This window comes from Micromys minutus (assembly GCF_963924665.1).
Source record: "Micromys minutus genome assembly, chromosome: 8".
In the NCBI taxonomy this organism is placed as follows: Eukaryota; Metazoa; Chordata; class Mammalia; order Rodentia; family Muridae; genus Micromys; species Micromys minutus.
In genome coordinates, this window is record NC_137977.1 from 69,854,407 (window position 1) to 69,871,074 (window position 16,668).

Below are 16,668 nucleotides of genomic sequence, written 5' to 3' on the forward strand. Positions count from 1 at the left end.
GTGCTAGTGGTGGATGAGACCGGAGACTGAACAAGTCCCTGCCTCTGCCTTCGCTGTCGCCCGCCCAGTCTTTGCCGTCGATCCGGACCGGTCCCCACCTTACACCTTCTGCCTCTCAGCCCAGATCCGGTCCGGGCTTCGGGCGCCCCGGGGCTCGCCCCGCGCCTGCCGCCGCCCGCGCTCCGACTGCCCGCCGCGTCCTCCTGACAGCTGCGGCGGCGGTGATGCAGAGGAGGAGGGCGCAACCGGCAGCGGTGCTCATGGTGGCGGTCGGCGCCCGGGTGTGATGCGAGCATCATGGTGGAGATGCTGGCTTCGCGGCGGTGAGAGAGCAAAGGAGGGCGAGAGCCAGCCAAGGGAGGAAGACAGACCAGTTCTGATGCTTTCTTTCCTCTGTCGCTTCCCCGCACTGTATTTTACTCGTGGTTTGCATGTTTAAAATCTCTGGACTGAATCCTCTCCCTACCACCGAAGTCTCCCCGTTTCTAAATGGAATTAGTGGAGATCGGAGCCTCTGGTGTAACGCACAGACATGATCTATGGACGCAGTTTATTTCACAGTGAGTACCTCTCCAGAGTGCCAGTCCGTTCCCTGGGTGCTGCCTCCTCTCCTTTTGGACCCATGCACCAGGAAAAGCCCTACCAACCACTCCAGCCAGACCCCGCAGTCCCCAGGAGTCTGGGGCAGATGTAAACTTTCGGTACTGCAGCATCATACAGTCTGGCGGGGGCGGCGCACAGAGAGGCGCTGGACCTCAGAGTTGGTCAGGGAAAACCATCTCTCCATAGGCAGGATCTCTGGGTGGTCCAGAGGAGCATGTGGTTAAAAAGTGGACACCTGAAGGAGATGCTGGTCCCCAGAGAGATGCAGGTGGAAAGAGGGAGGCAGCAGGGTTGATCTTTGCTGGGCAAGAAGAAGTATCCCTCCTTTGTGGGGTCAGGGGTTCAAGAGCCCACCTTTCATCCCCCAGGTAAGCTAATGCATATACCTGAACCCAGGAACTTCAGGAAAAATTCAGTCACTGCCCTCTAAAGTTCTAATTCTGTTTGGGAGTGTGGAAAAGCCTTGGGGTGAGGTGGGGAGGAGCGGAGGCAAATGGCTCAGAAATCAATAAAGGCAATGGCAGGAAAACATGCGGTGGGGATCGCACATTATGAAACAAAACCTGTGACATTGCCAGTTAAGAGATTTACTTAATCCATGTGTTCTACATTGTACTGGTCCACTCTGATTCCATCAAAAGAGGAAAAGCAGGGTAAGAAGGCCAAATGTGTACACTGATAAGCCTGGAGTCTCTGTGTGCCTGTGGTGGGGGAGGCCATTGTAGAATGACAGCATGTTAAGAGTTAGGTACAATGTAGCTACACAAACAGACACACACACACACACACACACACACACACACACACACACACACACCAACCAAGACCCAAGACGATGACAACTCTTTGATTCATAAAGATAGATGGATGGCCTGGCCAAAGCATAAAGTAGTGCAATTTATAATTCCTCAAAACTTAATGTCAAGACCCAGACAATTTTTTTTTCTGAGAATAATCTTTAGCTATCAATACTTAAGCTCCTGTAATGTGCTTTAGAGAAGATGATTGAATTATGCCCCAATTTTTTCCCGTAAATTAGTTTTAAGTGGAAATGGGTAAAGGAAGCTCTTTTATGTAATTGATCAAAACAAATAATAAAATTGAAACAGAAAAACTGTTAGTTATTACTAAGTATAGATGATTTTTAACAGTTTTCTAGTTTCAGGTTTTCAGACTTTTTTTTTTTTTTAAAGCAGAAATAAGTAAGCAGAAGTTTAAGTGTTTGTGGCATTGCAGATTTACTGTTCAGTGACAAACCAGTGTCTCTGACCCTGCATTGACTCCATGGATGCTTCTAGAAATTCCTTTTCTCAAAAGTGTTGTCTGCATCTGGGTGGTAGGAAAATGAGAATCATCGTATAAGTTAGACATCATGAGAAGTTAGACATCATGAGAAGTTAGACATCATGAGAAGTTAGACATCATTATGAGAAGTTAGACATCATGAGAAGTTAGACATCATGAGAAGTTAGACATTATGAGAAGTTAGACATCATTATGAGAAGTTAGACATCATGAGAAGTTAGACATTATGAAAAGTTAGACATTATGAGAAATTAGATATCATTATGAGAAGTTAGACATTATGAGAAGTTAGACATTATGAGAAGTTAGACATCATGAGAAGTTAGACATTATGAGAAGTTAGGCATTATGAGAAGTTAGACATTATGAGTTCTCGGCTGGAGAGAGTCACAAGCATTGCTAGTTGGTAGTTTGGTGAGATTTTTGACAGGAACAAAAGCTAACCTAACACAAAGGAATTCACCCCTTCAAGTAGTCCCCCCTGGTTCTCTTTCAATTCCAGTGACAACACACTTGGATCTGTTTTCTCTTGCTTTCCCATCTCACCAGTCCTAGGTTTTGCAGGGTTGCTTGTGCTCTAACATCAAAGCTGATTGGCAATGTGTTGGGATGGAGTGTGGAGATGTGGTTCTATGACTCCTTCCTCCATCTACTCCTGGCCTCCATCACCTTCAAAGGCACCACAAAGCTCTTAGTAAAACACAATTTTCTAAGAGACTTTGAAACCTCTTTACAGTCTGTGTAACATTTGCAGAGTGCAACATTGTCTCAAGCCTTGAACTGTTTGGGTATTGAAAAATCTAACTAGGAAGCACTTCCTTATGGGAGTACTAAGTATTTCTCTGAACATTTTGAGTTAGATTTCCTAAGTTTTGAGTCACCTTTGTAGGACTAACAATGATAACACTCTTCTATTTCGGTATCAACTTATTTGTAAATTGTCTTCCAGTTTCATAAGATTTGCTCATTATTTTGGTATGAATTCTAAATTTCTAACTATTCCTCTCTGTTTCAGTTATAGCAAGTTTAATCATCTTCCATTCTTCTGGTGCAACCAAGAAAGGAACAGGTGTGTTTCTTTGGAAAAGTTCTAATAGAGATGGTTAATTATTTTGCATTTTCCTATTTCACCATACTCATTATATTTCAGAATAGTCGAACATCTTATAGAATATATAACTGACTAGCTTTGGCTAAAGGCTGTTGCAAAATTTACTTACTAATGGATAATATGAAGAAGATCTTGTCTACTTTGGTATTATAAAATATTAGATGATGGTTCTCTTGAAAAATGTGTTTTGTTTTACAGAAAAACAAATCACCCCAGAAACACAGAAGTCAGTGCAGTGTGGAACGTGGACAAAGCATGCAGAGGGAGGTGTCTTTACCTCTCCCAATTACCCCAGCAAATACCCCCCAGACCGAGAGTGTGTCTACATCATAGAAGGTAAGATCAGAAGCAGTGGCCAAACCTGGGAGACAAGCCGAAACCTGGCCTTCTCCAGGCTTATAAGCATCCCCAAGTGTTTGAAGTGCACAGAAACATTACAAAACTGATTTGAGAGATACTAAACACAAATATATCTCAGTGAAAAAACAACTATAAATCTAGATTCTGAAATTACTGAAATTATTAGAAATGAGCCATGATACACAAGTATCTGGCAAAAGAAACAAGTGCACATCCTTAAAGACTATTTTACAGTACCCCAGTACCCCAAAACAATAGAATTATTGTGTAGTCTAAAGATGTAAGCAATTTGTAACATTTCAAAAACTAGTGTTCTACTAGTATAACAATATTTGACTGGCTTTTTGTGTTTTTAATCTTTTTTTTCAATGTGACAAAGCAAGACAGACAGTGCAGAAGGCGAAGGTGAGACTGTAATGATGTTTTCTTTTTTTTTTTTTTTTAGCTTTCTGTTATTCACAAGTGACATGATACCATTTTTCAAGTGAGTCAGGGTTGTAACATGAAGTTTTCATCTGTTTCCCAACCTGAATTACAAAAAGTATTTAAAAGAATTCACCCTTATGAATGTTGTCCATTTCTTTTAAGCATGAGCCACCTATCTGTTAAACATAGAAGAAACTTTAACGTATTTGTTCTTATTTTCCAGTGCTGAGGGCTAAATTTTAAGTGTAGTGTGAAGTAACCTAGAAATTGATATTGTCCGTAACTTGTGCAGCTACAGAATAGGTGATGGTAACAAGCAAGTCGTGACTGCTGATGGCTGTCCATGAGCCAGGCTCACAACCACATGGTAGATTGTTCAGAAATGACTCTTTTTTCTGTTTCTCTGAATTCTAGAGGCTCTATTTAAACAAGATTATCTATGATTATTTTCATACGTAAGTCAGGGGACTTCCCCTTCTTGTATTATCCAAAGTAGTAGCTGTTTTTAAATAAAATATAACCCAAAGTACATAAACTTTGATGTTTATAGTACAAAACAAACCAATTAAAACAGACAAGTAGAAGATGAGATTGCTAAAAATTAAAACATTGGCTGAAGCCAGTTGTTATTATTTTTATTAAGCTCATGTTACATATTTATTAATTAAATAAATCAAAATAACATGAACTTTGAAGAACTTACGATAGTCCAAATCATTTCCCCACAGGAAGATAACATAATGTTGTAAATTAAGAAATGGAGGCAAAGAGAGATTAAATGTCTGACTGAAACTCAAAATACTTGTATTTGAAAGAGCAAAATTTTAAAATGGCAGATTATTAAAGAAAAAAGTCAGAATGAGTTATCTTATTTAAAAGAGTAATTAACTCAGAAATGAAGTGTTGCCTGTCAGCTGTGTTTTCTCATGTATTCCGTTGGTGCCTTAACAAGTAATGTCAATCTTGAATGTAATAATATTCATATATTCCTATTTATTTTTGTATCTATATCAAGGATAAAGTGAGGAAAGGAACAGAACATTTGCTATTAGTGAGACAATCCATGAACACTTCACATGTTCACATGATGCTATACCATTGTACATGGCTTACAGGGTTCTAGAATTATGGTGCTGTCAGTGGGCTTGGGAAGTCTGAGAAAATGTGGGGCTTCAAGGTTTACATAGGGTAGGTGGATCAAGAAGACAAAGAAAGAAATGTGGTGTTACTCCTCATTGTTTGTGGGTACCAGGTGGTAGCCTGCTTTTCTTATGAACACCATGTTCTAAAGCACAGAGAGGTGGTAAGGAAGGGACTCCAACAAAGGTACAAAGAGTAACAAGCCAGGGGGAGATGATCCTAACAAGAAGATCCATATTCTTCAGTCCAAGTCTTTGGAAATTCATACAGTAACTGCAAGCAATGGAGTTCCACTGAAAGAATTCAGAGACTAATGTGGTAACAGAAGGAAAGAAACACCAAACAAGGGGCCACTGCAAATGGCCACGTAAAACAGAATAAACCCAAACTCAGAGTTTGTCAGGGTATTTAACAGAGCAAAGGGAGGAAATGACACCAATTTGAGAAATTTAAATGCAAATGAGTGAGTGGGAGAAGGAAGAACAGGGCTTAAAGATGAAAACCTGCTCAATTTTGCCATTGATATGAGTATCTTTGGGAGGGAACAAATATGTGGATGTTTAGTTTTGTGATGATTCTTCATATTTATAGGATATAAATACAGAGACTGTCTGTGATGATTTCGTGTGGATAAAGATACAGAAGGAAGTTTTTAGAACACTATTATTCCAACATATTAAAAATGTAGATGTTTGGGGCTTTCCCTAGACTGCCCCTGTTTTGGAGGTCGAGGCGCAAGCACCATTGTGAAATCATCCCATTGAATTTCAACACTGCCGAGTGCACTGGCATTCCATGAATAAAGAGAGGTGGGGGATATATTTCTGTAACAGAACATGTTGGGAATGGATATAATAGGGAGATCCAAAAGGCTCCCAGAAGGAGTCTCCAATGAGTAGTGGAATCACGTAGGGATATCATGGAGTAGGTGTGGATGAGATTCAAGAATCAGTCAGTTTCCAAGTGACAGTTGTTAAAACAAGATAAAAACTAGGCAAACACACATATGTGTTTATCATATGAAGAAATTAAGAATCTGCTTGTGACTTTAGCATGAGCACAATGGTTAGCAAAGGGGGGAGGGAACTATCCCCCAGTCAGGGGAAGACTGAGCGGAAACAGTACTCGGGGGTGTGGGATTCAGGGGGCAGAGTAATCAGGAACATTCTTTAAAGAGGAAAATTGTACATACTTATCTCTAGAAGGAATTGTTCAATCAGTAGAAAAATATGTAAATTAAAAATTGGATATTAGAAAAAGTAATGCTTAAGAAGGTAGTAGCAATGGAGGTTGTGTAGGAGGAGTTAGTTTGTGGGTATATCTCTGAGGGCTTTTCATAACTGAGTGAACTGAGACAAGAAAACCCATCCTGCAAGTCATTGACACTATTTATTAGCCTGGCTCTTCATTGTAAAAGGAAAGAGCCAGTGCTTTCCATTACTACTTTCTGCTTTTGTGGATACAATGTAACTAATTGTTTCAGTTTCCTTCTACCTGGATGTTCTCTCATAATGAGGGTTTTAAATTGTAATTATGAGTTCAATAAACAGCTTCCCGTACTAGTTGCTTTTGCCAGGGTATTTTATAATAGGAACAAGAAAGAAAACTAAGAAGGATAAATAAGTAGCTAGTTTGCTGAAGACAAGAAGAAGTGTGTTTTAAAAAACATCCTTTGCACTCTTAGTCACTGAAAGCAATATCCTTTTGTGGATTTCCTATGGTATCAGTGCTCTTTCAGATTAGCAAGGTTCACTACATGTATAACAAGTTAGGGTGCGTAGACACAGCATTACAAGAGACTCAGAGAGATGGATGTAAATAAAAAGGAAATTTAGTTTCAGTTGCACGTCAGAAGGGGCAATGGAGTGAAGGAGATTGCGACTCTTTTAAGTTGGTGGAGAAGAAGCAGTGGCATTATAGGGATGGACCTGACGGATCCCACTCTCCTGCACTGGAGTCGCTCATCGGAACTGCTACAACAACAACTAAGTGCAGCATGCTTACTTTAAAAAAAGTTATTTGGTATTTCCTAAAATTTAGCTCATGGAATTTTCTTAAATGAGCTTTTGTGTGGTTAAGTTCAGCAGGCTAGCTGAAAGAAAAATTAATTATCCACGAGTAACAGGATTCTCCAGGAGCTGCATGAGGTCATGCTACTAGACACGACCCGGTGTGTTTATCCATGCTGGATAGGAAGCCACGAGGAATGTGGACATACACATATTCTGTACAAATGATGACGATTTCCTGGTTGAGCACACAGTATAAGATCCAGAATACATTGACTGATGACATGTTAAATGATAAGTAAATTAGCACAAGACAGACCTCTCACATGCCTTTTCTTTAGCCTTGTATCATTTGCATCTAAGAGAAATTCCTGATATGCTGAAGTAGCTTATTTTCTCAAAGAGCAGAAATAAAGGCAGACTCACACTGTAGATTACAATGCACTCAAGAAATACACTTATTGCTGTTTATAAACATCCCATTTCTTAAACATAAATATTTACATCTATAGAGTAATATGCTCAATAAAGAATGATTTCTCAAATAGTTTAAAAGATTTTTTTTCCAATTTGAATGTATTAGGCATTTATTGGAAATTTTTTCAAATCTTTCATACCTTCTCTGGCCTTTGGCCTTTGTAATATATCTAATATCTAGTGTCAGAAAAAAAGTGACTTAGTTTATAAATGTCTGTTTTTCCCCCCAGTGGATAATGAATTGAAAATATTTTAAAGATTAATAATCTTTTAGAGAAAAACACAATCAGACCACTTTGGTTTTGATTTTAAATTTTAGACCTGAAGGTCAGTAAGTTTATATTTTATTACAAAAGTCTCTTATTTCTAAGTTATCACATATCTCAATTCTATATAAGTCATTGGTATCCAAGTCTGTACAAATTTAGTTTTTAGGTCATTATGTGTGGTGATCAATATACATTTAGGAAACAGAGGGACATAGATAGCACATATTCCAGATGGTTCCTGACCAGAGTCAGCAGGGTTTGCTGTGTCCAAGTTCTTATTAGGGTTAGCCCATGCAGGAGGCCAAGTAGCAAGAGAGATCTTCCAAAATTGATCAAGAAAGCAACTATTCCTGGACTGGATCTAAGTGCACTGGTATTTATGGCAATGCTATGACCACTGTGGAGTTTCCTGGCTAAGTATAATGGTTATGGTTATTACTGTTTTGGTCATGAAAGGAAATGGAAGGAGGGAATATTTAAAATATTTATTAGTGTGGTAATTTATATGGGTGCTAGGCAGAGGATGCTTCTATTTTTCAGAAAGCTATGGAAATATTTATCAAGTTAAACTAATTTTGATTTACTCAAAAATAAATCCTTAAAACATTCTCGGTGAAATATACTGCATTTAAGTACCATGAAAAGAAAGCCAACAGGGTCTTGTCTTTAGACTGAGAGAGGGATTTGCACTACACAAGACTGCCATAGAGGCCTGAAGATGTAGCTGAGTGGTAGAACAATCTTTATCATGTGCCTGCCCCTGCTTTCAAACACCTGCCCTGAAAAACAAAACCAAACAAAAGCAAACAGTAGAACTCAAACACATAAAACCCTTCCAGGATATGCAGAAGCTGAGTTATAGGTGTCTAGACAAGGGAGAGAGTAAATAAATGTCCACCAGGGGGAGAGGAGCCTGCCTTGGAAGAGAAGAGCTGCTCCAAGTGCCTTGTTTTGCTGATTCTGAAAGGGTGAGATCATGAAAGTGGGGTGTCCTCGAGGTCTTTATCTGTCAAGGGCTTTGGAATGATGAAATCACATTTGCTTTCTGGAGTCAGTGCCTTACATAGGCATCTGGTCACAACTACTTAAGTAGTTACATAGCTGCCCGGGGAATAATTCCCAAGTGGTTTCTGACTGTTGACCTGAACAGTGCAGATACTAAGAGGAGCGAGGTCTGCATCCCTCCATCTCCAAACATGAACTAACAACATTGCTGAGCTGGGGTCTGCTCCCTGTCAGTCATTTCACATTCCAACATCAGCAGCTTTGAAGGCCAACCCTTAGGTGTTCTGTGGTGAAGCTATCCCTGCAGGAGTAAACATCTGCTCTCTGTGCACTTCAGTGTAGCTCTTCTACCGAGTTCTACTGAACATCATACAGAGAGGATCTGATATAGAATCAGCAAATCGGTGTCAAGATTTAAGAAACTGTTTTCTTATGTGTACTCCTTCTTTTGTTATTTTACAGCTGCCCCAAGGCAGTGCATTGAACTTTACTTTGATGAAAAATACTCAATTGAACCATCTTGGGAGTGCAAATTTGATCATATTGAAGTTCGAGATGGACCCTTTGGCTTTTCTCCAATAATTGGAAGGTTTTGTGGACAACAGAATCCACCTGTGATAAAATCTAGTGGAAGATTTTTGTGGATTAAATTTTTTGCTGATGGGGAGCTGGAATCTATGGGATTTTCAGCTCGATATAATTTCACACCCGGTGAGTAAACACTTCCTTTCTTTTTTTATTTCTTGCTTTTCTCCTCCCTTTCTTTCCTATTTTCATACAAAATGTTTTTTAAATGTTAAAAATTTTCAGTGAATTTTCCACTTTTGTTTAAAATACAATCTATAAAAACTTTCATTATGCTTACAATTTCTGAAGGAAAAAAAACCAAAACAAACAAACCAAGAATCAGATCTTCGCTATCACTTAGTAGGTAAAGAATGAATCAGAAATTTATGTGGTCACCAGGAGCATAACTAACTCAATTAACTTTCATAATATTGAAATGGGTGATTCGAGAGACAATCTGTCATATGGAAATTAATTCTAGGTAGGATCTTACTAAACGTTAAAAGATAATTATAGCATTAAAAGGATGTTCACTAAAATAAAATTTAAGAACTTGAAAATAAAAATGTATTTGCTCACAAAATTATTATTTATAAGGCAAAGGCATCCTGGCACACAGTAGCCTAATTTCTTTTTAGAAACGAAACCTTTCAGACTTTTAAGAAAAACAGGAGCTTATAGGACCCAGCCAGTCACTCTGATGTCTAAATAGACTAGGAGTAATCACAGAATTTCAGCATATGCTGATTTTCATCTGATATTCCAAGGGTTCTGTGATGATGACAAGCTCATTTTCTCCAAAGTTATCTTTTGTTCCTACAAAAATATATTATATTACTAAACCTCAAATCATCCCATATTCAGAAACTGATATTCAATGAAATTGAGCCATTTTCTTTTCAAACTGAAGAAAATCACTCAAATTACACACAGCACAAAACTTACATATGGTGACAGGCTTCCCACTTTGCATGTGTTATTCTCTTCTAGTTATATAGTCAAGAAGAAATGTGGAATATAAGCAGAACATTTGAAGTGACTATTTCATGGGCTGGATGAAGTAGACTGATGGTTAGCTAAGTGGCAGAACTTTTGTCTAGGGTTATGAGGCTTTGGCCTTCCCCAGTACCACAAAAGAAAATAATTTACACTTAAATATGGTTTTGTTGAACAAGAAATTTACAATTTTGAAGATAATTGTCATAAGATGTAGGATTGTTTACTTTATGTCACTAAGTAATAATTAGTGACATTAATAATTCAGATATTGCATGTATCATGTGGACTAACCTTAGGCATTATAATCTATTGGGAAAACACTTTGTGATTTTGGTTCTTAATTATTTTTTATAAAGTTTAGAAACCATGGCTACGTTGCCACAATAAAACCTATTTGGCATATTTCAAAAATACATGAACATTTATACTATCTTGTCTAGCATATTGTTTTGTTGTATTTTTGAATGTGTGATTTGTGGGTAATTTGAATATAACCTAAAGCACAAATGCTTACAGGAGAAAGAATTTTATGAGCATATTTGCATTATGAGTTTTTTGGTTGTGAACATAATGTCTAGGGTTTGAAAATACCCTCTTCTAAAAAAAAAAAAAGTAATTGGCACATCAGCCAGAACCTTAGTCCTCTAAGCTTGCCAACTTGTCAGGGCATAAGGTAAATAATCTTATCTCTCTATTATCCCAGGTTTCCAATAGTCATAGTGGAACCTAAGTATCAGTTATTTTTGTGAGTTACTTGGAGCTACATCCTTCATGTTCAATACAATGTTAGTTCATCAAGAACAACTGAGTCAGAAGAAACCTTGTGAGAAAAAGATCAGGAAACCAGAATGGCTTAACAATCCCCTTGTCTTTCTGTCTTTACTGGAAAATCCCAGAAAAACTATTGTCTTTAGACAGTCAGTAGAACCATAAAAGGAACCTACGGTGTTTTCGGGATTTCAGAAGATATATAATGGAAGGCCTAGCAAGTGTGGCAACCTGATGCTCGTTCCCCATAAAACTGAGGGGTTATTAAGGAAGCTCAGGGGGATAGGCAGAGGGCAGAGCTGTTTGAATGCAGAGACAGCATTTCCACCTGGCGTCTTGCTATAGTTGTCATTTTCTTTAACTTTTACTTGGTTGTTTGACTTTCATGTTAAGCTGGCAATACTGAAGACAGAAGAGATCCTCTGGTTGATTTCATGATTTTAAATATCTTCTCATGGCAGAAGGGTAGAGTGGAAGCTAACTCTCCAGATCTAAGGCTGGGATCTGGGACAGCTGGAGGAGGTGGGGGCACACCAGTTTTAAGGCCAGGCAAGATCTACAGGTCTTGCTTTATTATTTTCTTTTTCATGACATTGACCTTAGTTAGACATAACCCATAATATTTTATCTTTCTATATTATTTTGTAAAAATAAAGATAATATTGACAACCTCAAATTGTTTAAGCATATATCAAAGAGTATCTAGTTCTGGATTAAAAATTGTTTGAATGTTTGTAAGATCTCAATTGCCCCATAGATAGTTTTTAAAAAATGAATCAGACCATGTATTTTTAAAAATATATATCTTTATGTTATTGGGAAAACAAGTATCCCAGATAATTTTGAAGTATGCACTTTGTCTCTGCTTTTAGTGTTATTTGTATATGTGTTAAAGTTATGAAGAAAAAAAAAAAACTAGACCTTAGTCACATTGCTTTTGTTAAATTGTTTGTTTGGACCAAAGTCACAAAGGGGGAGTTATAGTTATTTCTGATAATAGTCATAAGACATTTACAGGAAGAAATACCCTCAGAATGGTCATGCAACTTCTCTTACGTACTACGATCTAAAATATGAATACATTTTCATATGGATACATTTCCAGTGAGGACTTTAGGATCTCAGAGTATAATGTTTCCTACATGCGCATATCCAGTTTATGAGTTGATGACTGAACCCAAGGGGATTCTCTGAGCAGTCTAAATTCTGATGCTGAGTTCCATAAGAGCTACATTTAAGATCACTGAGATAAGGTACTTAGTGATTTATCACTATTATGTAGATCAAGCTTTGCAGAGCTGCCTTTTAGAACGCAGACTCTCATTTCTCATCATTGTACCCCCTCCTTTTTCTCTGTCTTTCAACTTCCATCTTCTCTTGCTAGTATGCTAAGTTGTGTCTTCACTCAACTCCAAAATTGTTTCTGTTTCCTATGATCTGAGTGTCTGACTTTCTTTTTTATTCACTTCAAAAATAAAATAAATAGCCTTTTCATCTTTAGCTCCTGCTGGCCCTAGTGTCTGGGCTTTTAAATTCTCAGTGGTGTCTGAAAAAAAATCCGTCCACCAGAAGTCATGCATGGATGGGAAGAATAGGAAGGCAGCCAACAAAAATTATCAGGAAAATGGTGTTGAGGAAGGTGTTCTGTTTTTCCTACACATGGTAATGGTTTGTTTGTTTGTTTACTGTTTAGTTCACTGATGGTTATTTTGGGGTCCTGTGTCATCATTCAGGTCTTGAGTAGAGAGAAGAGTCACCCAGGACAATAATCTACCATATATAAGAATTATAGTAAAGATGAGGTAGCAATCAAGGAGTTCAAGTCCCTGGGTCTGCATAAGGCTTAATGAAGGGCTAGTGTGCACAGAGCTTCTGAGTACTTCACAGAGTAGGAACACAGAAAGACCCTGTATCCTGTGTAGTTCATAGATAGTAGAGACATATTTTCTGGGTTTCAAGAAAGGAGCTATGTTGCTGTTGCTGAGTAAGGTGGTACACACTTTAGTATCAGCACTAAAAAGGCAAAGCGTGTAAATATCTGTGACTTCAAAGCCAGCCTGGTCTATGTAGCAAGCTCTCTGCCAGTCAGGGCTACAAAGGGAAAAACTATCTTACCAAGCCAAACCAAACCAAACCAAACTAATCTAAACCAAACCAAACCAAATGAAACACCAATGAAAAATGCTAAGGCATGAAAGATGTTAAGGACTATACTTTGTACAATATGATAACACACAGCCAGTTCAACAGGAAATCATATTAAACATATAAACATGGACAGTGTCAGAAAACTGTATTTGCTCATCTAGCAGGGTGTGTCATTAAAATTACTTAAACCAAACAACTCAGAAACACGAACAACTGGTAATATTTACAAGGCCTTGAGTAAAACTGTAATAATATACATCGAATTCATAAGAATGGGTATCCCAGGTGTGGAATGGCAGAAGGGGTGGTTTTAGAACCCAGGTAGAACTATACTAAGATCTATCTTAGAGTTATCAGTAAAATTTAATTAAAGATTCCTCTGAAACAGATTCTATAATTTTGGTATTATTTGTATGAACAAGCTATTTAAAACAAAATTATAAATAAAACTACTCTAGTTAAATAATTTTAAGTGAAGAGTGCAGTTTCTCAGTTTCACATTTTGTAAATTCAACCTAAGAAAGCCTTTAGAGCAGAAAATAACACTTTTCCGTAAGCTGCCTTCTTGTTCTCTACCACTAGTACAACTAACATAATTAGAAAAAAAACCCTAACTATGTCATTAGAGACCTCCTGGAAGAGGGGTATTACTGCGGGACTCTTGAAAACATCCCAGTGATCAACTCTAGAGACTGTATTTCTGGAGAAGGGAACCTTTTCTTCCTTCAGTTACACATATATTTTCCTCGTCTTTTACTTTTCTTTTTAATGAACACAAGTGAATTTTTTGCATCCTGTTTCCAGACAAAGATTCAACATTTAGAATTTTCCACTTTTGATGATATTTTCTATACTATTCTCATGAGAAGTTACACACACCTACTAAAATAGGTGTAGCGAAAGGACAGTAACAAAGAGGCGAGGTTGGGTTAGTCTTTCCCGTTGAAGTGTGTGGATTTTTAAATACTCTGGGATGATTATGGTGCTTTGTACCTGAAATAGCACCTTTCATCTGAGGAGCTCAAAGTCTTTTAGGGACAGTGGGCTGATTCCTAGCCTCTCTCACACTGCATGCTGATTGACTTCAAACAGGACACTGTGAGCACAGGTTTAAACCAAGTGTTTCAAAGATACCTCAATGCACAGTGGATGAAATGTACTATTAAATAGAAATAGTCTTGCTTGTAACACTTCCCTGATTACTTTGTACAGCTTTACCCTCCCGTTTATTACATGAGAGAAGGTTTACACTTAAGCAAAATATAGAATTATCAGGTTTTGAGAACTTTGCAGATGAGTATGTTTGTATTGTCTTCGCATCTCCCCAGCTACTCCAGAACACCTGTGCCCACACCCTTTCAAGGTCAAAACCTCTTCTTTAATTACTGTTTCTGACACACATGTGTATGCACAGAAGCACATGTAGGTATCAGTACAGCTTCCCGAGTACATTTAAAGCTGCTCTTATGTAGATGTGCTTAGGGATGAACACTAGGACTGAAGAATTTATCATGAGGCTCATCCCTGGAAAAGACTTATTCTTCTCTCAGCAGTCACAGGTGGTCATTCAGAGGTACATAATTACAGGTCTTGTAACTATCCTGATATAAAACAAAAATGATTTCCTTTATATTGGATTGACTTTCACCTAAATGATAGAAGCTTTACAAGTCTAAGGTTTATAAAACAAGTGCACACATATACAAAAACATATTGTTTTTAGGTTAGTTAGTGTTATTTTTAAAACTATCATGTTTACAATGTTGACTCAAACTAGTCTCATTTCACCTTAGGAAATCCTATGAACTACAAACTTTGAGGACTAGAAACGCATTTCATTTCTAAGCATACTTTTTTCAAGAATCAAGATTCAAAACTTGAAGCAAAATTTTAAATGTGGAGCAGGTAGCACTAATGCCCATGTGAGACTCAGTCCTTCTCTGCCTTCTGCTCACTCATCCAGACTATTAGCTGGTTCATGTCATCGATAGCTTGCAGAGGACTCGGGCTGAGAGATGGGAAAGTCAGAGAGACGAAACTGCTGCTTGGTCTAGGTGGGTGTTCAGGAGAGAACTTGAGAGTGGGAGAGACTTTCCAGGATTAGCTCCCATCTGTGCAGAGAACACTGAATGCAACATAAAAAGAAAGGGGAGATTGCTGAGCAGTTTCCTGTACAATACAGATATCAGCTTGTCTCCAGGTGTGGGTGTGTTGCTTGCAAGTTATCTCTTAAATTTGGTGCCTTCTCTGCCCAACACATCATGAAGTAGATAGCTGCTTGTTCATCTCTCTTCTCTCTGTTCCTGTTCACGTGATTCTGTGTATCCCTCTGCTTACTTGTTAATATGTACCGTATCCCGTGCACCTTACTTGTTAATACTTAAGAGGAATGTTAAGTTTCTTCCTTCAGCTGTAACTCAATTATATTACGTTCATTATCCATGTCTCTTTGAGGTTTAGCTGTGATGGAAGTTGCATCTAGCCATTGTAAAACACACCCTTAACTAAGGCTGCTATCAGTAGCTCAGTTCATAAAGAGGGATAGTGTCCAGTCTCCAAGAGGAGGCTTAACAGCATAAATGAGTATTAATGTATAGAAAAGATGTCTGATAAACTACGTAAAAAATCATGCATCAACAGGTCGTGAGATCACCTCTGTATCCAAACCACCATTAAGTAACTGGCATTTAGCTTCCATTTAATTATTAATATATGTATTATCAATTAAAAAACTCAAGAAATTTGACCAAATAAAACAGAACAAATGCCTTAGTACTCAAATTTGACACATCTTATGTTCAGGGATTTGTATAATTGAAAGAAATTACCAGTGTAATCTTATCTATAATCCGTTGAATGACATTAAGTTTACCATTACATTTTAGTAAATATACATTTAATTTCATACACATTTTGCCTATGGAAATATTTTTAAGTCTTCATACTTAAAGCATTGTCTTTCATAACATTTTACAGACAGATTGGGGCTTATTTTTACTTTAGTTTTGTATGAAATAACTTAAAGAATTATGAGAAAACAGTTCTCTATTTTAATGCTTGATGTCATTACAGCTAAAAGTAAAAATTGTGGTTCTGTACTTTAAGTGAATCCATACGTTAAGTTGATTTTCACTCTGCTCTTAGCTACTTACTTATTCGGTGGTTATTTCTGGTCCACTCTGGTGATCACAACAGGATAAATACTGTATGGTACATCTACGGCAAACATACAGTTGATTCCTTGTCTCTGATCAGACCCGGTTTGTTTGTTTGTTTTCGTTTATTTGTTTTGTTTTTTTATAGTAGTAGTCGTAAAAGAAATGGGCAGGTTATGTACTTCTTTCTCCTCCCCAAATATGTTTTTCTGGAATCTATGAATGTGTCATTCCGTGTCACAGGGGAGTTAGAATAACAGGAAACAGGCCCTTTAAAGACAGGTATCAGTCAAATTTAATACTGCGTGATTATCTTAGATTATCTG

At 37.8% G+C, this 16,668-nt stretch overlaps 1 protein-coding gene across 2 annotated transcripts in view; it reads left to right on the plus strand.

Annotated features, from left to right (window-relative positions):
• Positions 1-532: 532 nt before the first annotated feature.
• The window catches only part of NETO1 (neuropilin and tolloid like 1), a gene marked incomplete at both ends in the record, with an annotated part of 104,506 nt that continues 88,370 nt past the window's right edge, over positions 533-16,668 (plus strand). Inside the window, 4 exons of one of the 2 annotated variants that reach the window (XM_080920156.1) lie at positions 533-560; positions 2,924-2,977; positions 3,218-3,355; positions 9,168-9,416. In XM_080920156.1, coding sequence (XP_080776282.1) covers positions 533-560; positions 2,924-2,977; positions 3,218-3,355; positions 9,168-9,416 — 469 coding nt within the window. Of the gene's footprint in view, positions 561-2,923; positions 2,978-3,217; positions 3,356-9,167; positions 9,417-16,668 lie in introns of those variants that run through there. The other variant, XM_080920157.1, reaches the window with a different exon arrangement.